At 37.6% G+C, this 23,648-nt stretch overlaps 1 protein-coding gene across 2 annotated transcripts in view; it reads left to right on the forward strand.

Annotated features, from left to right (window-relative positions):
• The first annotated feature begins 3,803 nt into the window (after positions 1 to 3,803).
• LOC148845231 (ferredoxin-dependent glutamate synthase, chloroplastic-like) overlaps positions 3,804 to 23,648 on the forward strand; it is a 108,845-nt gene continuing 89,000 nt past the window's right edge. Inside the window, exons 1-7 of one of the 2 annotated variants that reach the window (XM_088953615.1) lie at positions 3,804 to 4,449; positions 7,709 to 8,021; positions 8,593 to 9,035; positions 9,252 to 9,383; positions 19,607 to 19,705; positions 20,034 to 20,104; positions 22,272 to 22,368. In XM_088953615.1, the coding sequence (XP_088809741.1) occupies positions 4,147 to 4,449; positions 7,709 to 8,021; positions 8,593 to 9,035; positions 9,252 to 9,383; positions 19,607 to 19,705; positions 20,034 to 20,104; positions 22,272 to 22,368 (1,458 nt within the window). In that variant the 5' untranslated portion in view covers positions 3,804 to 4,146. The remainder of the gene's footprint in view (positions 4,450 to 7,708; positions 8,022 to 8,592; positions 9,036 to 9,251; positions 9,384 to 19,606; positions 19,706 to 20,033; positions 20,105 to 22,271; positions 22,369 to 23,648) is intronic. The other variant, XM_088953614.1, reaches the window with a different exon arrangement.

A 23,648-nucleotide genomic window follows, 5' to 3' on the forward strand; every position in this document is an offset into this window, starting at 1 on the left:
TTATATGTATTTGCATTGTACATATTTGTATTCGTACTCCTTCCAAACTGAGCCTTAGGTCATTTTAGAATTGATCCACTCAAATGCATAACTTGCACCTCTACATCTTAATGCTTTGAAACCTTACTCCACACTATTTTCCAATCCTTGCCCTATAACTGAAACAAACTAAATTCATCTTTTGATGTGATATACTTAGAGTTGGATGCTTTAGGCAATGTCTTGAAAACTAGAATAGGCCTTGACGGTGGAAATACTGGGTTTGGTTGCAAGATTTGCACACATATTCAGAACCACTAAAGCCCAGTTTGGAAGGAATACAAATACAAATATGTAGAGTGCAAATACATTCAAAATAATACAAAGTATAAGGTTTTGCACTCTATATATTTGAATTTGTACTCCTTCCAAATCAAGCTTAAAGCTCATTCGGAAAGAGTACAAATACAAATATGTACGATGCAAATATATAGAAAATAATACAAATACAAGGTTTTGTACTCTACAAATATGTGAAATGCATAACCTTGTATTTTATATTATCTCGAATGTATTTATACTATACATATTCGTATTTGTACTCTTTTCAAATTGAGCCTAAAAAATAATGAAAATTTGGAATTTTTACAGTTAAAATGCAGGGCTGCAAATGGGTTGAATGGGATATTGTTAGATCTAAGTTTTACTATATATTATATACACAATTCAAATTTGAATAAGATATTATCCATTGTATTTAGATTGGATTAGAATTGAATTCGAATTGCAATGGGTATTGAATAATATAAATAAAATAAACTGAAAATGATCAAAATATTTTATATTACTAGTAAACATGTATGTGCATTTTCACGTGGCAATATCTCTAAGACAAAATTATTTATAATTCATGTGTAGTTTCTAAAATGAGGGTAAATGACATATATGCTCTCTTTATGACCATTGTATGTTTAGACAAGAGGGATAGAAAATGTCCAATGAAAATTCCTGAAAGAAGGGGCATTTGCAAACTCTCCAATGAATTGAAAATTACATGTATAAAACTTAGAACCTATTACAATAGTAAAAACACAACATTCAATTCAAGTTCACTAAACATATACCGTAAATTTTAAGTATATATGAACATATTCATTTTATAATGGATTTGGATCAAGTTGGAAATAAATTTCGAGCGGAGCCAGGGGGACCCAGGGGAGCCATGGCCCCCCTATAGTCCATAATTCTTCACTTGCAAATAGAGCTTTCCATGTAAGTTTCCCCCTTCCCAAACTCTCCAACCTAATGGTAAACCCCCCCCCTATGGGCCCATAAATACTTATTCCCCCTCCCCCATTTCACTTCAGGTTTTGGCCCCCCTCACAAAAAAATTCTGGCTCCACCCTTGTTGGCAAATTATGGTGGCCAAGGCCCATCTATATGTCCTTGTACACACCAAATCTATAATTTTATACTCATGTGAATATTTGCCTTGGATTTTGTGTCGATAGTAAAAGTTAAATCCAAATAACGTATATCATATATGATTAATACTTGCACAATGTGCATAATATATGCTCTTACACTAACTTACCCAAAAGGAAATACTCATCAAATAAAATAGCTTATGTTTGGATAAGTTTCTTCTTTTGGGTTGTCTTAAACAAAATATATTCTATTATATAGTGTATATTTGCCTTGGTTTTGGTGGTCATAAAATTTAAATGTGATTTCAACTATGGTGCTAAAAAGACATGATACTGGAAAAACTTATACTAATCAACCCACATTATAAAAAGTAATAACTAATCAGGTGGGTTTTCATCAAATTTACAAGAGTTGTGATTGGTCAAACCATTTCAGGTATCATGTCTTTTTGGCATCATAAATTTTCTCAATTACATAATGTTCTCATATCCTTGTCATTTACTTGCACACATGCATAGCATGTGCAATTACACTAGTGTGACAAAAAATGTTTCAAGCGTTTAGTACTTGACCGATATGTTGTGTTTCGTTGAAGATTCGATACACGTAACATACAAAATCTATATGTTTCATTTATTTTTGATAGTATTAGACCATTTTGGGTCTGTTTCACTTTGTATCGGTCCGTTTTGGGTTTGTATCAACCAATACAATCCTGATACACTGCATGGATACAACTCGAAATTCAACTTCAAATTTGAATTTAATGACTCTTAATTCGAATATATATTCCATCATTCTCTCTTAATATTAGTAACTTTTCAAATTCAAATTTAATAACTCTTAATTAATTATTATATTTAATTAAGAGTTTGTCATATAAATTTATATATTAATTTTTAATTAAATTGGAATGTTAGTGAATGACTACCAATAAAAGCTAAAATTCATCACTAAAATATATATAATAAATATCAATGTTTAGAGAATTAGGTTGGACATCAACCCAGAAAAGGGAGAGGTTCAACCGAGGTCAAATTGCGATGGTGTAATACTATATATATATATGTATATTATTTATATATTGGATTCTAATATATTCAGATTATATAATTGTATTCTTTTATAACATATATTTTTTATTTTAATTTCAAATTTTTATAAGGCACCTATATCGAAAAGTTACCCAAAATAAAAACAAAGGTCACTGCAAAAAGTTATGGCCTTTAGAAGTTTGCATTAATGTGTTAAAACAATTTAAAAAATCTGTTGTTTTTCTAAAGCCAAGAATGAATCACTAGTAATCGAGTTTGACTAGTCAGGTCGGCAAGTTTAAGCAAATTTTTAACCCAATTTAGTCATGGTCCAATCTGTCTAATAGGTCAATCGGTCCTATTTTCTAAAAAAGGTAAATATTAATACAAATTATATTGATTCTTTAAATACTATGATATGCATGCATACACAAATATTGAAATATGGATTTTTATGTTTAATTAGCTTATTTATAGTGATATAAAACTTTTATTTATTGTAAATAATACATATTTTTTAGGATTTATATGGATTTCTTAGTGTATCTATGTATATCTTAATTTTCTATTCGTATCCATACATATATTAAGCATATCTCGATATATCTCTTAAAATTGTTTCTCCGATATACATTACATTTCTGATACTTTAAACTTAGATTGTAAGGATTGAGAAGAATCTCTTGAAACACCAAAAAAGCAATTAAGTTTTTGTTATCTTAATCCATATACTAATCTTACTAATATTTATAATATAATATTAGCACCACATATGTAATTTGTCCTTTTGCAAGTAAAGAATGGTGTTTTCCAAGTTGACTTCAAATATATGATATGCCAACATCAGCAAAAATTAATATAATGTGCCTGAGTTTGTTCCATCATCCATGTGACTTGACCCACCAGGCACTGCCGCACTGAAAAGTCATTTACCAACTGTGCGGCCACAAAACTACACTTATTCCAATCCCAAAGGTTTCCGAGCCCACTAAAATCGGATCTAATTGTTTATCCAAAACATGACAAAATACCTATCTGATTAAAGCTGTACTGAAGAATCTGGCCCAAAAACAGTGAAGCAGCCAGCATTGGCTAATTGGATCAACTTAGCCACTTGGACGGTCCAGATGGACGCAGAATCTGCACGGTTGGCCGTGCAGAAGCAACTTTCTTATATTTCGCCCAATAATATTCAACGACAATTTGTTGCGAACGTCAGAGCTGACAAAACATGCCCGGCTAATCGGGAACCCCCAACCGGCTATTGCCAGTCTTTAATACGGATAAAACGCCCAAGAAAACCGGCAGTAACCGGTGAATAGAACGGTCCATGCTGTAATCGCTTTTGTTCTTTCTTCACATGTGATTCTACTCTCCTATATCCAGTCTATTAGGTAGGCTTCACGATTTGATCATGTCTGATCTGTTAAACATCTGACTAAGATTCCTTATCCGTGGTGATTAAATGTGTGGAAGTAAAATGAGATTTACTGGATCGGAGCAGACCAGTGGACTCTGTGCTTCTGAGACGAGGTAGACGCTAGAGGAGGTGTGTGCTTCCGGCCCTTGCTCTTTTATCTTCACATCCATTTGTTCTCTTCTCCACACGATCCTCTCCCTCTCCCTTTTTCATTCTCTCTCTCTCTCTCTCTCTCTCTCTCTCTCTCTCTCTCTCCCACTTTCTGGTTCCGTTTGGTGATCAGCTATGGCTCTTCAGTCCATCGTACCCATGCCACAACTTCTATACTCTAATGGCTTCTCATCCAGCACTTCACTTTCAGCAACAAAGAGTTCAATTTTCGACGCAAACAGAGGACTTCTCTTCGCAGACTTCATCGGTCTGTGTTGTAAATCGAAACGGACGAGACAGAGAATCGGAAACAGAGCAGTCCGGAGAGGTCGGGGGTCATTGGGGAGGAGCTGGTCGTCGGTGAAAGCTGTTCTTGACGTCAATCGTGTGGATTTCGCTTCCAAGGAATCTGACACAGTTCGACGTGCTGAAAACGAGGTATGCTTCACGCTATGACTTCTGTCAATGAAGAGGCTATGTAGTATCTACTTTTGAATACAGAGAATTCTGCTTTGGAATGACAGAAGTTACTTTATATAGTTTCTGGTTAGGCTGCAATTTTTAATTTCTATATTTGAACTTAAATGTATAATGTGTTGGTTGTAGTTGCCTTATTTGATCATCTCTGTCGATGCTAGTTCTAATTAGCATTTGAGTTTTTGGTAGAGGTATGGTTACTCTGGTTTTTGACTTTATATTGATTGATGATCGTGATAATTAGAATTTCATAACTGTGTTGACGACTAAATAGCAATCTTGAATTTATCATGTCTGTGAGGGGCGATTGGCCTATGCATCGGTAAGAGGGTTCCGGAATGGCATAAGGTTGTTAGTCACTCAAATGCTGCTACTGTGTTATGGACGTTAAGATTGATTACATATTTGGTTGTTTATTTTGAAATGACGGTGGACGTTATCATGGAGCTATAAGGTGACAGTAGTTGATCAATTATGTTTTTATCGTTTGAAATTTACTGGGCCAACTTTTGGATTGGCACATGGTGTAATTCCATATTCTGAAATTTGGGTTGAGCGATCAATATAGCCTCTAATGTTCCAGTTAATCAACACAATGCTATTACATTTTTCTTACCCTGACAATTGCAACTTCATCTTCAATCTGAGACCCGCAGCATTTTTATCTATTTTTATTTAATTCTGATTATAAGTTACTATTTGTTTTTTATTAAGATAGTAGTAGTGTATAGTTTACTTATACTAGGGAAAGAAAATCAATGAAATAGAAGAAGCATATAGTCATATTATAGAGGTTTAAACAACATAGAGAATCCAAGTAATCTGTTATTCCCTAGGCAGTTGGCAATTTCATTATGTTTCTATTGGCTATAAGCAAGAATGTGGATATGGTTTATTTTATTTTATTTTTTGATAAATAACTTCATCATCATAATCATTGCCGTCATCCAAGCTTTATCACAACTATATGGGGTTTGGCTACATGAATCTTGTTTCACTGATCTGTTCTATTTAATGCCATATCCATTGTTAAATTATTGAGAAGTAAGTGTACAAAGTATTATACATGAATGAGAGAAACACAATGCGTATACAATCCATGAAAAGAGCATTTACAATTCGGCCCAGAATAATTGATTTCTAACAGCCCCCTTGACTGGCTAATACATCAGCCAAAGAGTTGGCCGATCTATGTGTGCATTGCACCTTCACATGCATTCCTTCTATTAGCCATTTGAACTTCCTTATTTCATTCCTATAGAGCGAAAGAGCGTCCTCCCTCTGTAGCCATCCCACCACCACCTTAGAGTTGTCTTCCACCACAAGCTTCTTGATCTTCATCTCATGTGCCTTTTGTCTTCCCTGAATCACAGTGATAATTTCTGCTCTTAGTGAGTCACCTTCTTCTATTGACCCTAAGAACACAGCCATTAAATTACCCTTCTTGTCTTTGAAAGCTCCCCCTATCCCTAAAGGTCCTGGATTCCCCATACTGCTGTCAAAATTAATTTGATAAAACCCTCCACTGGTGGTATCCACTTTCTAAGGGTTATTCCTTTCTTCTGGTCTGTGCTTGCCATTTCCTTCCACTTTTTGACTATATCCTCTACTCAGTGAGGTTGGAATAGTTTAAGTGACTTGATCCAATATACCACACTAACAGTGATGCACTCAATGACTGCTTCAAAGGATCTTTCTTTCTCCTTGAAAATTCTAGCATTTCTTTCCTCTCAAATTGTCCACACAATTGCTGCTGTTATCACCCTCCATAATACTCTTCCTCTTTCCTTTGGCCATATGAAGGACGTGGCCATTTTTTGAGTTTATCATTATAGATAAACCCATTTTTTGAGTTTAGCATTATAGATGAATTTTCCTTATCTTTTTTTGATCATTAAATGCAATTTCAATTTCATTAAAGTATTAATAGAAAATTACAAAGTGTACAGAAAGCAAGAGGATAACAGATCATCTCCAATCCAAAAGCTTTACAACTGAGCCCAAAATATTTGAATCCTCCCAGCCTTTTGTTTTTCCAAGGAATCCACCATGCTGTCAGGCGTCCTTTGCACTCATTGAATTTTAATATCCATGTGTGGTTATCCATTTAAACTTTTTAACTCATTTTTGTATACCCACAACTTATCCCCCCTGTTTAGCAGCCAATTGATGAACACTTGTGAGTCCCTTTAAATAATCAGTTTATTCACATTCAGCTCCTTTGCCTTGCTTACCCCTTCCACAACTGCCATAACTTCAGCCTTCAAAGAATCATCAATGCCTATAGGACCTGAAAACATTGCCAACACATGCCCTGACTCATATCTGGAAAGACCTCCAACACCTAAAGGGCCTAGGTTCGATTTGCTGCTTCCGTCGAAGTTACTTTTGGTGGTGTCCAAAAAGCTGGTCCTAAACTTCAGAGTCAAAGTTAGAACCACTTCTTGTGACTTTCTTCTCAAGTCATCCACTAAGAAATTCGAGAATTTGAAGGTGGAAAAGGCTTATGGATTGGGTATTAGTTTTGCCAGAATTTGAAGGTGTTCCAAAGGAAATGTATGAAGACAACTTTTGATCTGTTTTAGAAGTTTGATTTTGGTATATTTTGTTGCTGTTTTACTTATTATAATTTGATTGTCTTTAGGGATCTCTCACCACCTTTGATCTATTCCTTTCCTTTATTATTAAAATTTTATTTTTTATTTATTACCAATTACCAATTCAAGAATAGCTCCAATGGTTTTAGCCAGTGGGCCGTAGTAACAATTATATATTCAATTACAGCCTCCCTGCTTCTCTCTCTTTAAATTTTTTGCATTCCTCTCCTCCCATAGCACTTTTTGACTTATTTTGTTGCAATGTTCTTACATGCCCTTATCATGTCAACCTTTTCTCTCTCTTTTTTTTTTTCCCTTCTACAATGCTAACATGTTTAGACAAGCCTCATAAGGCCATATTGGCAACAATTCCTGTTTCTTTATTGTGCAATTAGAAGGCTATAAAATATCTCATAACGAAACCTAGCAAAGAGTGACTGAGGCTTTCTTGGTATGAAAACCTACATCAGGGTTTTAACTAGAACCTTGGTTATGATTTCAAGATGTGTTACAGAAAACCTACTGTATTATCATATGATTTTGGTCTTTTATACCATGCATGTAAAATAAACTTGAGTTTGCTTTTATCCATACTCTTGACATTGCTATTACAAGTTTTTCAGGTTGCAAATTTGAATGATATCATATCTGAAAGAGGAGCATGTGGAGTTGGGTTTATTGCAAACTTGGAGAACAACGCATCACATGAGACTATCAAAGATGCTCTTACAGCCCTTGGCTGTATGGAACACCGTGGTGGCTGTGGAGCAGATAATGATTCTGGTGATGGTTCTGGATTGATGACTTCAATTCCATGGGAGCTATTCAACAATTGGGCAAATAAACAAGGGATTGCTTCTTTAGATAAGTTGCACACTGGTGTGGGAATGGTTTTTCTCCCCAAAGATGATGATTCTATGAAAGAAGCAAAATCAGGTGATGCTGATAGCAACATGATCCTTGTCTCTGTTCATCTAGTTTTCCCTTTAGTGCACTTGCATAAATGTCCATGCTTATCTGATGCATCTTTTTATGTCCTAGGCTAGCTATCTGTGACTCATAGGTGCTGTATACTGGTATCACAAAACTTAGTATGCCTGATACCCAATTAGCACTGTATAGCTAAATATTGAATTATTGATTTCTTCCTCATAACTAATAAAATTCTGAGCAGTTAATGATAAGAAAGAATCTTTTCATTGTGCTCTATATATGATTAGTTACCCTTGGTTAACCTTTTTAAAGCATTTTCAGATATTTATTGGTCATCTACTTCTATTCCTCTGTCAATAAGTTTTCTATATTGTTTGTATTGTTTGTTGATTAAAAAATATTGTTTGTATTGCTGTTTCTGTATTTGCCTTTTCTTGATGATATATTGTGTAAATTCATTGTATGCTTTTATATCTAATTTATGCTTTGTGATTTTATTGCAGTGTACCCACTACTTATTTTTCTCTTTTAACATAAATTTGTTCTTAATAACAAATATATATTTCCTCTGCAGTTATTGAAAATACCTTCAAGCAAGAGGGCCTTGACGTTCTTGGATGGAGACCTGTTCCTATAAATATGGCAGTTGTTGGTTACTATGCAAAAGAAACCATGCCCAACATACAGCAAGTATTTGTGAAAATTTCAAATGAAGAAAACATTGATGACATTGAAAGAGAGCTATACATCTGCCGGAAGTTGATAGAAAGAGTGTCAAAGTTAGAGAAGTGGGGAGATGAGCTATATTTCTGTTCTTTGTCCAATCAAACTATTGTTTACAAAGGAATGCTTCGGTCAGAAGTTCTTGGGCAATTTTATTCTGACCTCCAGAGTGATCTTTATAAATCTCCTTTTGCTATCTATCACAGAAGGTACAGCACAAATACTAGTCCCAGGTGGCCACTGGCACAACCAATGAGATTGCTTGGTCATAATGGAGAAATCAATACTATACAGGTTTCGTCTTTGATTGTCCTATTTATACTTAATTAATCATCTCGGTGCTATTTGTTTCCCTTTATGTGCTTTTTGTCTGTATTTTGGGTCTTTTTATCCATTTTTTGTATTTTTATTAATAGACTCATCTAAACATTTTTATATTAGTATTTCATGGATATAAAATGACTTTGATGTCTTCTTTTTTGGTACATGATGCTGCCAAAACTTGTCCAGGGGAACTTGAACTGGATGCAGTCTCGAGAGACCTCACTCAAGTCTCCTGTTTGGCGTGGTCGTGAAAATGAAATTTGTCCTTATGGAAACCCAAAGGCATCTGATTCAGCAAATCTTGATAGTGCAGCAGAGGTATGAGAATTTTAATACCTCTTGTCTTTGTTTGAATAACTTGTACAATTCTTGTTGTGCAATCTTTTATTAAGTTTATTGTACACGATTCCTTGGAAAGAAAAGAAAAAGAAAAGAGAATTTCCTTTAGAATACTGTCACTGATGACTTGAATTTTTTGGTAGAAATTCTCCCTAATCTGAGGGATTTGTATTTCCACAAAGTAGTTTAAAAACAAATACGATGATATCTGTACAGATTTTCTTTTTTGATTGTGGCAAGAATGCAAAGAAAGAAAGAGTGCTGATAAAAAAAAAAGAAAAAAGAATTTCAAGAAAAAGATATGTTTGTGTAAACAATAGAGTAGTAAGTCCTTTTTCCTGGGCAGCTAAAGTAGAGTTTACATGAGAAGAAGAAAATGGAAGAGAAGCCTAGTCAAGGCCTAGAAGATAAGGAATCTGGAAAAACCCACAAAGATGAGAAACAAAAAGAAATGGCAAATAGTAGTTACAAATAATCAACACCTCTTTACCTTGGTAGAGTTTCCCTGTTACAACTCAGGTCTACCAACTACCCATTGGTAAGGCTGTTCGCAAAGGAGTTTCTTTTTGAAGATAAAGAAAAAATTTATTAAACCCTAATGGTTCAAGGGAAAGCCTATTTCTGATTTCCTAAACCATCATTCTCACTTGCCAGGATTGAATTGGAACCTTGGTTTTAATAGGAATCTTAGAGAATGTGAATTGCTTGTAGTCTCTGAGTTGTTAGGTTTGCTGAATTCAGATTTTTTGGGGGGAAGGTGGGTTAGATTCTAGAATTTGGGGTCCTAATCCTGATGGATCTTTTTCTTGTAAATCATTTTTTCATTCGATGGTTGCCACATAGTCTTCTCTTCAATTTCTATTCAAAGAAATTTGGTGCCATCCTATTCCCCCTAAAACCAGTGCTTTTTGTTGGGAAGTCTTTCATGGTTGTATTAATAGCTTTGATGTAATTCAAAGGAAGAGGCCAAATGGGTGCTTGCCCCCTAACTAGTGTGTTCTGTGTAAGTTGAATGGTGAGACTGCTATCCACCTTTTTTTATCTTGCCCCTTTGCCAGTTTCATTTGGAATAGGTTTACTTCTCTTTTTGGGTGCAAGTGGTCTTCTCCTGACCAGTTAGAAGGTTTATTCAACCCTAATGGTTGCAGTGGTAAGACAAGGAGGGGAAGGATTCTCTAGAGGTGCACTAGAGCAGCAATACTTTGGACTATTTGGGAGGAAAGAAATGATAGAATATTTGAAAGTAAGGAAAAATGCAAGGAATCTCTTGTGGAAACAATAACATTGAGGGTGGCACACTGGGTAAAAAGTTTAAAGCAGTTCTTAGATATTAAAGTCAAAGACTTCTTCAGGGTTTGGGGACTTATTGCTGCTTCATCAACTATGAGGCGACAGATTTGTGAAACCTGGTCCCCTCCAACAGAGGGTTGGATGAAGCTGAATTTTGATGGGAGTTGTATGGGTGACCCAGGCCCTTTAGGTATTGGGGGGGGGGCATTAGAAATGAAAATGGCTCCTGTTAGAGTTAGCCGAATAAGGGTAGATTAGTCAACTCACCTTGGTTAAGTTATGAGCTTATGTGGCAGTCTTATCAGAGGTTCTCTGTCCCATACTTAAGTAGGGGCAGTTTAGTCCTTGTACATTTAATTAGAGCCTAATCACTATTAAGAGGTCGACTGATAGGGTTTAGCTATCAGGTTCGACAGTTCTTTCATCTTCTTCTTCTCCTCCTCTTCTTCTTCTTCTCCTTCTCATTCTTCTTCTCCTTACTGGTTCGGACTACTGTAGCAACAGTAGAAACATGGTATCAGAGCAAGGTTTGTGACCTGTTTCAGTTCGTGACAACTTCAGTTCGTGTTTCAGTTCTCTCCTTTTCTTCTCTGGGCTGTCAATAAGAAAAGTGGTTCGTCCCAGGCCTGAAATATCTCAGCTCTTTTTTTTTTTTTTTTTTTTTTTTTTTTTTCCGGGTACGCAGAACCTCCTTTCCTAAGAAAACAACTTCAGCAGTGAATGGTTGGCTGAAGCTCTCAAACGAAGGTTGGTTATCTCTTCTCTTTGTGCTGTTGGTACTTCTGGGTTGAAAATCTTCAAGAACTTGAGAGGACTGATCAGAACCTAGAGAACTAGGTTGGTTGTTGCCCTGGTTTTTGGAAAAATTCCAAGAATAGGCTGTGTTTACAGTGACCAAATGGTGTAGGGGCTACTGTAGGTGGCCGAGTGGTGCAAGGTGTAATGCAATGGTACTAGTTGAGTTCTTGTTGGTCTTGTGGTGCCCTCTTAAAAGCGTTAAAGCAGGTTTGTATTGTGTGTGACAGCTATGGCTGTGTGGTGGTGCTTGTGATGCACAAACTCTGTTGAGTAGTTGTAAAAGAGTTTGCATGTGGTTAGTAAGTTCTGAATTAATGTCAGTGTAGTCTGTGTTTTTTTTTTGTGAAATCAGTAGTGGTGTGGATAAGAACAAAGGCGCGTGTATCTATCATTGTGTTTAGGGATTGCTGTAGGTTCTGGAACATCAAACTCTTGATGGCAGCGCTTAGTTGGTGATTGGGAAGTCAGATTAGAGGCAGCATTGAAAGAGTATCATGGCAGCAATTGGAGATGGCTGTAGTGATCAGAAACCTAGTGTGGTGGTTTACTCTGACTATCTAGGTGTACAAATGACATCAATTAAACTGAATGGTGAGAACTATGTTCCATGGGCCAAGTCGGTGGAAGTTTTTCTCAAGGCAAAGAGAAAAGTGAAGCATGTGAAAGAAGATAAACCACCGGTTGACTCTCCAGGGTTTGATGATTGGGAACAGGAGGATGCTCAAATCATGACATGGCTATGGAACAATATGAAACCCAAAATAAGTGCCAACTTCATGTTCTTAGATACAGCTAAGGACATATGGGAACATGCCAAGAAGCTGTATTCTGGACAAGATAATACTACAAGGGTATATCAGCTCTATCAGGAGTACTTTGGTCTGCAACAAGGAAATAAAACCCTAGAAGAGTACTATACCAGTATGAAGAACCTCAGAAATGAACTCAATGTCTATCATCCTCTCACTCCAGATGTTAAGTTTCAACAACAACAGAGGGAACAACTAGATGTCACAAGGTTCTTAGTGGGGTTGAAATCAGAGTATGAACCAGTTAGGGCCCAAATATTGGGGGGCTCTACCCTTCCTACACTTGAGGAAGTGTTTGCTCGGCTTCACAGGATTTCTTTGGGACAGACAGAGAATCCCACAAAGTCTGATAGATCAGCTTTTGTGACAGCCAGAGGAGGTGGACGTGGTACGAAAGGGGGAGGACATGCCTCCCGAGGAGGTCGTGGTGGTTCCATATTTGGCCGTGGTGGTGGTTGTGACTCAAGGGGAGGCAGTGGCAAAGAAAAAGGCAGCTCTACAAGGAAGTGTACTCACTGTGGCAGGGAAGGACATTCGGTAAATTTCTGTTATGATCTCCATGGCCGCCCTCCCTCTAAATGGGCCAATCTTATTGTTGCTGGTGGGGTTGATGCTAGTGATAATCAACAGGCAGACCTAACTCCTTCCACATCTACATCTGTTTCCGGAAGGGAGATGGTGAGTGTACCGCGTGATGAGTATGAGCGGTTCCTTCAGTCCACTTCACATCACACTACTGCTACTCTTGCCCACTAAGGTATAGCTTGCCTGTCATCTAAAATCTCTCCTTGGATTATTGACTCAAGAGTCTCTGATCACATGACCGGGACTCCAGGTGTGTTCTCTTCTCTCTCTGAAACTTCCACATCTCAAACTGTTACCCTTGCCAATGGTTCCTCCTCTCCCATATGTCCCTAAGTTTTCATTCAATCTTATGTCTGTTAGTAAATTAACCAAGACTCTTAACTGTTCTGTTACTTTTTTCCCTTCCTCTTGTGTTTTTCAGGATCTCAGGACGGGAAAGAAGATTGGTGGGGGGCATGAAGCTGGTGGATTGTATTATCTTGACGGTGGTGGATCGTCAGTTGCACTTCAAACTTCACTCACTCCTCTACAGTGGCATTGTCGACTGGGACATCCTTCTCTCAAGGCACTCAAGATACTAGTTCCGTCTTTGAGTCATTTGTCAGTGTTATAGTGTGAGTCGTGTCAGTTTGGGAAACATCGTCGTATTTCCTTCAGTCCTAGATTTGAAAGTCGTATGTTGAGTCCTTTTGCTTTGGTTCATTCAGATGTTTGGGGCCCGATCAAAATAGAGTCTTATAATGGTTACAGGTATTTTGTCACTTTTATTGATGATTGTTCAAGAATGACATGGATTTATTTAATGAAAGAAAGGAGTGAATTATTTTCCATTTTTCAAAAATTCCATGCTGAAATACATACACAATTTGGTGTTCCAATCAAAGTTCTTCGTTAAGATAATGGTCGTGAATATTTTCTAACTTCCTTTCAACAATATTTAGAACAGTATGGCATCATTCATCAAACTTCATGTGCATCCACTCCTCAACAAAATGGGGTGGCCGAACGGAAAAACCGTCATCTCCTTGAAACGGCTCGGTCTATTCTTCATCATATGAGTGTTCCTAAACGGTTTTGGAGCGATGTTGTACTTATTGCGTGTTTCCTCATTAATCGGATGCCCTCCTTTATTCTTCATGGTCAGTCTCCCTTCTCTATCTTGTTCCCCACCTTGTCTCCCTTTCTATTAACACCTCGAATCTTTGGCTGTGTGCTTTGTTCACAATCTGAGTCCTGGAATAGACAAATTGGATGCATACTCCATTAAGTGTGTCTTTCTTGGCTACTCTTGTACTCAAAAAGAGTACAAGTGTTACAGTCCCATTACTCGGAAGTGCTATGTCTGTCCTGATGTCACATTTTTTGAGTCTGTTCCCTTCTTCTCAGGAACTGAAGCATCTTCGTCTCCACCTTTACTTCCTCTTCCTCTTCCGGTCAGTGATCCCGTTCCGGGTGTTCCTATTGGAGTTGACTCGTCACCCCATCCAATGCAGATCCCTACTGAACGACCACCAATTCGGCAAGTGTATACACGTCGAACGACACCGGCCCCTCCTCCAGCTTCTACCTTGTCTGCGGATCCCGTCGTTGCTTCTATTGCTGAACCCTCAGGACTTGATCTACCCATTGCCTTACGGAAAGGTAAATGTAGCTCTACTCTCCATCCCATTTCCAATTTTGTTTCAGTATCTCGCCTTTCCTCCTCACATCGCCAGTTTGTTTCACTATTGTCATCTATTTCCATACCTAACAATGTCCGATAGGCTCTTAGTTCACCTGGGTGGAGGCAGACAATGGAGGAGGAACTCTCTGCTCTTCAGCATACTCACACGTGGGAGCTCACTACTCTTCCTCCTGGTAAGCATGTTGTGGGTTGTAAATGGGTGTATACTGTTAAATACTTGCCAGATGGTGGTATAGAGTGTCTGAAAGCCAGACTTGTTGCTAACGGTTATTCACAGTTGTATGGAGTGGACTATATGGAGACCTTCTCTCCAGTGGCTAAGATTAGCTCTGTCCGTGTGTTAATTTCCCTGGTAGTTATGTATGATTGGCCCCTATTTCAACTTGAATAAAAAATGCCTTCCTTCATGGTGACCTTATAGAGGAGGTATATATGGAGCAACTACCTAGGTTTGTTGCTCTAGGGGAGGCTGGTAAGGTGTGTAGACTGAAAAAGGCAATTTATGGGTTGAAACAATCGCCTCGTGCTTGGTTCGGGAAGTTTAGTGAAGTGGTGAAGAATTTTGGAATGAAACAATGCCAGGTTGATCACTCAGTGTTTAGCTATGACTCAGAAGCTGGAAAGATTTTATTAGTGGTCTATGTGGATGATATTGTCATAACTAGCAGTGACAAATTGGGGATCGACAAACTAAAGGTCTTTTTGCAAAATCATTTTCAAACAAAAGACCTTGGGACATTGAAGTATTTTTTGGGTATAGAAGTTGCTAGATCAAGACAAGGTATAATCCTGTGCCAAAGAAAATATGTTCTCGATCTATTGGATGAAACAAGACTGTTAGGTGCAAAACCGACTGAGACTCCTATGGAACCAAATGTTAAGTTGAGCAGTGATATAGGGGAAATATTTGATGATCCTGGAAGGTATAGACGACTAGTGGGGAAGCTGAACTATTTGACTATCACGAGACCAGACATCTCCTTTGCAGTCAGTGTGGTGAGCCATTTTATGCAGAACCCTCGTATATCTCACTGGGATGCAGTTCTTAGAATTGTAAGATATCTGATGGGAGCTCCGGGCCGTGAGCTATTGTATAAACCAGGAGGAAAACCTGAAGTAGTTGGGTACACGGATGCAGATTGGGCGGGCTCTGTGTCTGATAGAAGATCTACTACAGGTTACTGCACATTTCTTGGAGGAAATCTTGTGACGTGGAAGAGTAAAAAGCAGACGGTTGTGGCTAGAAGCAGTATTGAAGCCGAGTACAGAGCCATGACACACACTACATGTGAATTAGTGTGGTTGAGGAATCTCCTACAAGAAATCGGGTTCGACATGGATAAACCTATGAAGTTGTACTGTGACAATCCAGCTGCGCTCCATATCTCATCCAACCTTGTTTTTCATGAGAGAATAAAGAACATAGAGATTGATTGCCACTTTGTGAGGGAGAAGGTTCTTACTGGAGAGATAAGCACAGAACACGTAGGCTCAGTTGATTAGTGGGCAAATCTGTTTACAAAAGCCTTAAGCTCAGGGAGAGTGAACTATATATGTAACAAACTGGGATTATATGACATATATTCTCTAGTTTGAGGGGGAGTGTTAGAGTTAGCCGAATAATGGTAGATTAGTCAACTCACCTTGGTTAAGTTATGAGCTTATGTGGCAGTCTTATTAGAGGTTCTCTGTCCCATACTTAAGTAGGGGCAGTTTAGTCCTTGTACATTTAATTAGAGCCTAATCACTATTAAGAGGTCGACTGCAAGTGTGTGAGTGGTATGTTCTCCCTTCCAACTCTCTACCCCCTTATTAAGTCCTTGGAATTTGCTATGGAAAATAGTCTCCCCAACACTTTTGCAACCAAGGTAAACAAAAATGGAGTGAGGGGGTCGCCTTGTTTAATCACTCTCAAAGCCGTAAACAAATCCATTACTATCCCATTCGTCAAGATGGAGTAGTGGCAAGTCCTAATGCAACCCATCACCCACTTGCACCATCTGCTCTAAACCCAAAGTGGGTTATCACCTCCAATAGGAATGACCAATCTACCAAGTCATATGCCTTTTCCAAATTCAATTTGCAAACCACCCCTTTTTTCGGATCTCTTGAAATCTTCCACACTCTTATTTGCTATAAGTATTTGATCTATTATGTACCTCCCCTTCACAAAAGCTCCTTGGTTATTTGGTATAATTGCTGGGAGCACCTTCCTAATCCATTAGGACAACGCCTTTGTAATAATCTTATACAGACTATTAACTAGGTTGATTGGTCTATAGTCCTTCGGATGATTTGCATCTCTTTTCTTGGGAACCAAGGCAATGAAGGTGGAATTCAACCCTGGGTTAATCACTCCCCTGTTATGGACTTCATCAAATACTAGCATTAAGTCCTCTTTTAGTATATCCTAACAATCCTGATAAAAAGCCATTGCAAAACCATTTGGGCCTAGTGCCTTTAATCTAATCCATAGAATAGGAATGACCAATCTACCAAGTCATATGCCTTTTCCAAATTCAATTTGCAGACCACCCCTTTTTTCGGATCTCTTGAAATCCTCCACACTCTTATTTGCTATAAGTATTTGATTTGTTATCTACCTCCCCTTCACAAAAGCTCTTTGGTTATTTGGTATAATTGCTGGGAGCACCTTCCTAACCCTAATGGATAACGCCTTTGTAATAATCTTATACAGACTATTAACTAGGTTGATTGGTCTGTAGTCCTTCGGATGATTTGCATCTCTTTTCTTGGGAACCAAGGCAATGAAGGTGGAATTCAACCTTGGGTTAATCACTCCCTTGTTATGGACTTCATCAAATAATAGCATTAGGTCCTCTTTTAGTATTTCCTAACAATCCTGATAAAAAGCCATCGTAAAACCGTTTGGACCTAGTGCCTTTAATCTAATCCATATAGAACACCACCCCCTTTATTGCTTTCAAATCAAATGTCCTTTCCAACCACTCCCTATCCTCCAACCTCAAGGTTGGCCAGCCCAACCCCTCAAGCTACACCTTATTATTTAGGGGTCTTCTAAATATAGACCTAAAATGATCCCAAAGGCCCCACCAATCTCTCTTTGATTGGAAATTGTTACCCCTTCAAGTTCCTGACTTGAGATAAAATTTCTTCTCATTCTTCCACTTGATACAACACGAAAAAACTTGGTATTTCTATCTCCCTCTTTCAGCCACTTATATTTTGATTTTTTCCTCCAACTTATTTCCTCCTTGAACAGATAGTCCTCTAACTGTTTGTGCAATTTCCATCTTTGTTCCTTATCCTCTTCTGTATGACATCCTCTCCCTTCCTTGAGATCCAAGACTTCAATTTGTGCAGTCACAAATTGCTTCCTTTCCTCCAGTCTCCCAAACTCTAAGAGATTTCATTCCTTGATTCTCTTTCAAATATTGGAGCTTCTTGTGAAACCTCGTTCCACTCCATTCCACTGTCAGATTACTCTCTAACCACCACTCTTTAACTTTCTGAATAAAGACTGGGTGTCCTAACCACATGTTTTCAAATCTGAATGGAGTGGGTCCTGCATTTCCCAACTCCTTACAAATCACAATAGGTCAATGGTCAAAAGTTACTTTTGGAAGCGCTCTAGAGGTCAAGTTCCTCCAATGTTCTTCCCAATCATTTGAAAATAAGAATCTGTCCAACTTAGAACAAATAGGATTCACTTGGAGATTAGACCAAGTGAAACAGCTATGTGACAAGGATATCTCTTTAATCTCAAAGTCATCCACAAATTGATTAAGTTTCCTCATGCTTGTAGTCGACCTCTGCCTAGGACTGTTTGTTTCTTCCAAAAATCTGATTACATTGAAATAAACTCCTAAATGCCATGGTCCTTCTCACAGTCCCCTGATATCAGCCGTTTCTTCCCATAACCTCCTCCTCTCTCTATAGTCATTAGGCCCATAAACATTGTTAAGGTCACCTTTGTTGCAAAAAAAAAAAAATCAGGATTAATTGCTATTCCAACTTCCAAGCTTGATTTCTCCAAACTAGCTGATGCCATCTCTCTACTAAGAAGTAATCTCTGGTCTGAATACAGACTGTTATACAGCGCAGCAGTTGTACTAATTTTCTGGTCTGCTTGAATACCAGAACTGAGGCTTCACTTCAAGGAAGAAACAATACTGAATCAAACTGTAATAATGGGCTGGTCTTTCTTGATACTGTATTCTAATCACTGTCACATACTAACAGTACTTGCACATCACCAATACTTATCTACAACCTGTCATACATTGCCGCAAACAACCACATTATCATTCTTCTTGCAATCAACCTCTGAATTTTGAATGTCTTTCTTTATACAGAATACTTCCACCACGAAGAATGTTCTTCTTTGATCTGTCAAATAGAGGAACTTACTACAACCACACAACTACCACTCATCCATAAGGAGGGCAATGGCAATTGCTATCTGATCTGACTCTCTACCAGAGAGCTCGGTTCTGATTTATGCTAACACAGGTTACTAAATTTTCTTATACCACGTAATGTAACCTGCGATCAGTTAGTGATAAACAAAAAAGACGATATGTTATAGAAGAATAGAGAAAGACTGGAAGAGAGAGGACAAAGAGAAAGAAAATGGATGAGATGGAAAGAAAACCTTTTGATGCGGAGAATAGAATACTCCCCAACCTGCAGCAGCCTATTATTTATATTAGAGATTAATAAAATGTTAAAAGACACTACTTCCCCTATTAAGTAAAGTCGTAGATGGACAGAAATACCCTGATGCCCACTCTACCCTCAATATAGACATATTTCTAATACTTCAAAACAATGTGGACCATTTCAAATCTTATTAAAACCTGTAACAATTAGCTTCTATTCAGTTCTTCACCTTTTTGGTATTTGTACAACCATAATTCATTTTTTTGTACATTGGCTCCTGACAAGTTTTCTCATTCTGGTTTAAGCTTTATAATTAATAAGCTTCTTTTTACCTGTTTGTTTTCTCCTTATTCTCTAACTTGTTGTGTTGTGGAATTCTTCATTCTGATCAGTTGTTGCTAAGAAGTGGCCGTAGTCCAGAGGAAGCTCTCATGATTCTTGTCCCAGAGGCATACAAGAATCATCCAACTTTGATGATAAAATATCCTGAGGTAATATACATTTCAAGTTTGCATCTGTAATCAACTGTGGCTGGCTAATCATTATTAATATGTTATCGTTATCTCCAAGATCAATGGTGATATCATTTTTGTTCTGTTGTAGGGCACTTAAAGTTCATTTTATTTCTTTGTAGTTTGACATTCGTCTTTTTAAATCACAATCTTGAATGCCATTATCCCTGGTTTAGCTTTTTTCTGTTTTTTTTTTTTTGTGTTTTGATTTTTGGGTGTAGACCCTAACTTTTTTTTTTGTTGTAGTGCAATTTAGTTGATATTATATGAGCCTTTAGTTGCTTAGGCCTTTTTTGTTTTTTTCCAGGTGGTTGATTTTTATGATTATTACAAGGGTCAAATGGAAGCTTGGGATGGACCAGCTTTACTGTTATTCAGGTAAATAACTTCACAAGGGCAATGTGCATCATTTCTAAATCAAAATCAAATATTTTTAATATGTATTCTATTATATGATTGTATGATTTATTGCTATGTTCTAGTGAAAATTCTATTAAAATGCTAACTAGAATATAACAACCCCTGAGAATGATTTTTCTACTCCTTACCCTTTCTTTTGGACCTAGCTTCACTGCCAAATCTTGAATCACACGTTGGGCAGTGAAGAGTGACAATATTATGTTTTGTACTGGTTGGGTCAACTGCAACTTTGACCCTTTGAAACTTCTACCCAAGCTTAGCTTAGTCACTCCATGAAGGAGGCAATATGAGTGGAGAAAAAGGAAACTAAAAGGCAAAAGGGATAAAGGGGTTCTTGCCCATGGCTATCCTCTATAAATATGTATATAGGGGTAGGAAAAGTTTTATATACAACCAATATATTGTGCTAGTGAATCCTGAACCCAATGAAAGTCATGGAACAGTGTTGGATCAGTGAACCTGACACCTATCCTGCTATCCAGCACCAACATGAACTCTCCAATAAAAACCATAAGCTCCCCAAACCTGAGAGGGACCATACTGGAAACTTGCAACCTGTCTCATTTCTATCCTTGATATCATTAATTGCATCTTTATTGCTCCCTAGGTGGTTTGAGAACATTGGCAATTCCAAATTCTTTGATAATTGAAGGTGTTATCCGAGTAGCTTAGCTCCACCTCTCGTGGTGCAGTTGAGTGAAATTTTTATGGTCCATCAATGGTTGGAGCTTGCTTTAGAGGTTATTGCCTGTTGGATGCATGAGGGATCAGGAAGGTCTATGGTTTCTGTCACATTTGGAGAGTGAGGACTTTGATGGCTAGAATGAGGACTGTGGAGAGTTCTAGGAGTCATTCTAGATCTGTGGTTGAAAGAGTAAACTTGATTTTAGAGCTGTTATAGCAGGTTTCTGGATGGATGATTTTGTTGTGTAGTTTTTGTTTGGCTGTTTATAAGGGAGCCTTTTTCTGGGTGGGACCTGTTAGGCATGCTATGGGTCATTTGTATCTTTCTTCCTCTTTGTTTGTTCTTCTCTATTTTGACTATTTTAATAAAATATGAAAGTTTTCAATAAAAGGGTGATATCATAACACTGATACATATGATTCTCTATATACCCTTTGATAGTATCAACCAAAATAATATAATATTGTAGTAAACATGTAAATGTTGAGATGGATGAGTGGGAAAACCAGAAAAGACAGTCAGAAGTGGTAATATTCATAAGAATGTAGAAGGTCATTTAATTGCATTATACTCAGGCCCTGTAGGAATAGGGGTTCTATCCATGCTGAGTTTTAAGTAGTGTTGCAGGGAGTACAAATTGTTAAAGAGCTGAACTTTGACAGGTTGAAAGTTGAAGGGAACTCTAAATTGATAGTTGGGTGGCTCAAGGGTCCAGACACTGTAATCTGGACTTACGGGAATAGAAGAGCTAGGGGTATAAGGATAATCTTTTTTGAGCTCAGTTGTAATCTATTGTTGTAATTGAGGCTGCATCTTGCGCCTCTCTTTTTTTTTTTTACCAATATATTTTTTTTTCTTGTGCCTCTCTTTGGGATGTCTCATTGTATTGCTTGGTACCTTTGATTATTTAATAAAACATTATCAGTACTTTGGAGTAGACTTGAAAGGTGGTAAAATGATTGAAAAGTAGACAGTTTGGTCATGTGCAGAGAAGACCATCTGCAGCACCAGTAAGAAGTGACCTGTTGCAAGTTGAAGGGATAGAACTAGGGGCAGGCCAAAACGAACGTAATTAAATTAATGAATAATGATTTGAAGGACCATAGTTTAACAATAGATAATGGCACTGAACAAAGTTGAATGGAAAAACAGGAGTAATGTAGTTTAATCCATTTGGTTGAGACAAGGTTTTGCTGAGTTGAGTTTTGTACTAGCCATGTGGACTTAAAGATGGAAATTAGGTATATCTTGGATAGGATGGTTAAATCTTTTATTATTATTGTTGTTGTTGTTGTTGTTATTATTATCTATTTCTGTCATACTGGAGTTGCCACCCTTGTACAGTTTTGATATTTAATAATTATCAGTTACAGTTTTTGTTATTATTTGAGTAAAATTTATTCGCTTCTTTCACTTACTTGTTCTTGTTCATTTGAGCAGTGATGGAAAAACTGTTGGAGCTTGTCTTGATCGGAATGGCCTTCGTCCTGCTAGGTATTGGAGGACAGTAGACAATGTAGTCTATGTTGCTTCCGAGGTTTGTTCTTTATCATTACTCAGATTAGATGGGACAGTTCTAGTGGCATCCCCCTCCCCCCCCCCTCCAAAAAAAAAAAAAAGAAAGAAAAAAAGAAAAATACACATTAGTAGTTGCACCTTGTATTGGGGTGGCTGATGGATTGGAAAAATACAACTTGTATTAGGGTCAAGTGATGTATGTTATCTATTGTTATATTGTTTCTTGTTTTTGGGTAGTTGGTGTTGTTAGCCAAGGCTAACAAGCTGACAAGCTCTATGGGTGTATCCTTTGAAAGCTAAACCTCTGCAGCCAAAGTAGCAGAAAAGAGGAGAAGAAGAAGAGATGCTGGAATGTCGAACTGTACTAGTCAGTCGACCATGCTATTATTTATATTTGAATATAGTACAAGATACAAGAGATTACTGGAATGCCCTTGATTAGTGATGGGACACCCAATTAACTTAAAACATAAAACAGGTTTAGGGCCATTAACACAGGCCTAGTTACGGGATAACTTAAACTTAAGTATGGGCTGATAAGAACTCTTATCAGCCGAACACCCATACAAAGAGACATCATTCTATCATTCTAACATTCTAACACTCCTCCTCAAGCTAAGCATGGATATCAATCATGTTTAGCTTGCCAAGTATGTCCCTGAACTTTGTTGTTGTCAGTCCTTTAGTCAATACATCTGCAATTTGCATCTCTGATGGAGTATAAGGCACACGGAGTTCTCCTAAAACAATTCTCTCTTTGACAAAGTGTCGATCAATTTCAATATGTTTTGTCTTGTCATGCTACACGGGGTTGTTGGCAATGTTGATAGCAGCTTTATTATCACAATACAGCCTGAGAGGACCCTCGACCTTAATACCAAGCTCATTAAGAAGAGTTCTGAACCATAAGAGTTCAGCAACCCCGTGTGCCATAGCTCGGTATTCTGCTTTTGCACTTGATCTAGCCACAACATTCTGCTTCTTACTGTGCCATGTAACTAGGTTCCCTCCCAAGAATGTACAGTAACATGAGGTTGATTTTCTGTCTCCAACAGACCCAGCCCAATCAGCATCAGTGTAGGCTTTAATTTCAAATCTGTTGTTTTTTCTGAATAGAATTCCTTTCCTTGGGCAAGTCTTCAAGTATCTGAGAATTCTTTCCACTGCTCTCATATGAGGGATCTTTGGTGAGTGCATGAATTGATTGACAACATGCACTGCATAGGCAATGTCTGGCCGAGTAAGGGATAGGTATATTAGTTTTCTTACCAACTTTTGGTACCTCTCTTTATCACAGTA

This window comes from Nelumbo lutea, chromosome 7 (assembly GCF_056320005.1).
Source record: "Nelumbo lutea isolate HS-2025 chromosome 7, American lotus-T2T, whole genome shotgun sequence".
Classification (NCBI taxonomy): domain Eukaryota; kingdom Viridiplantae; phylum Streptophyta; class Magnoliopsida; order Proteales; family Nelumbonaceae; genus Nelumbo; species Nelumbo lutea.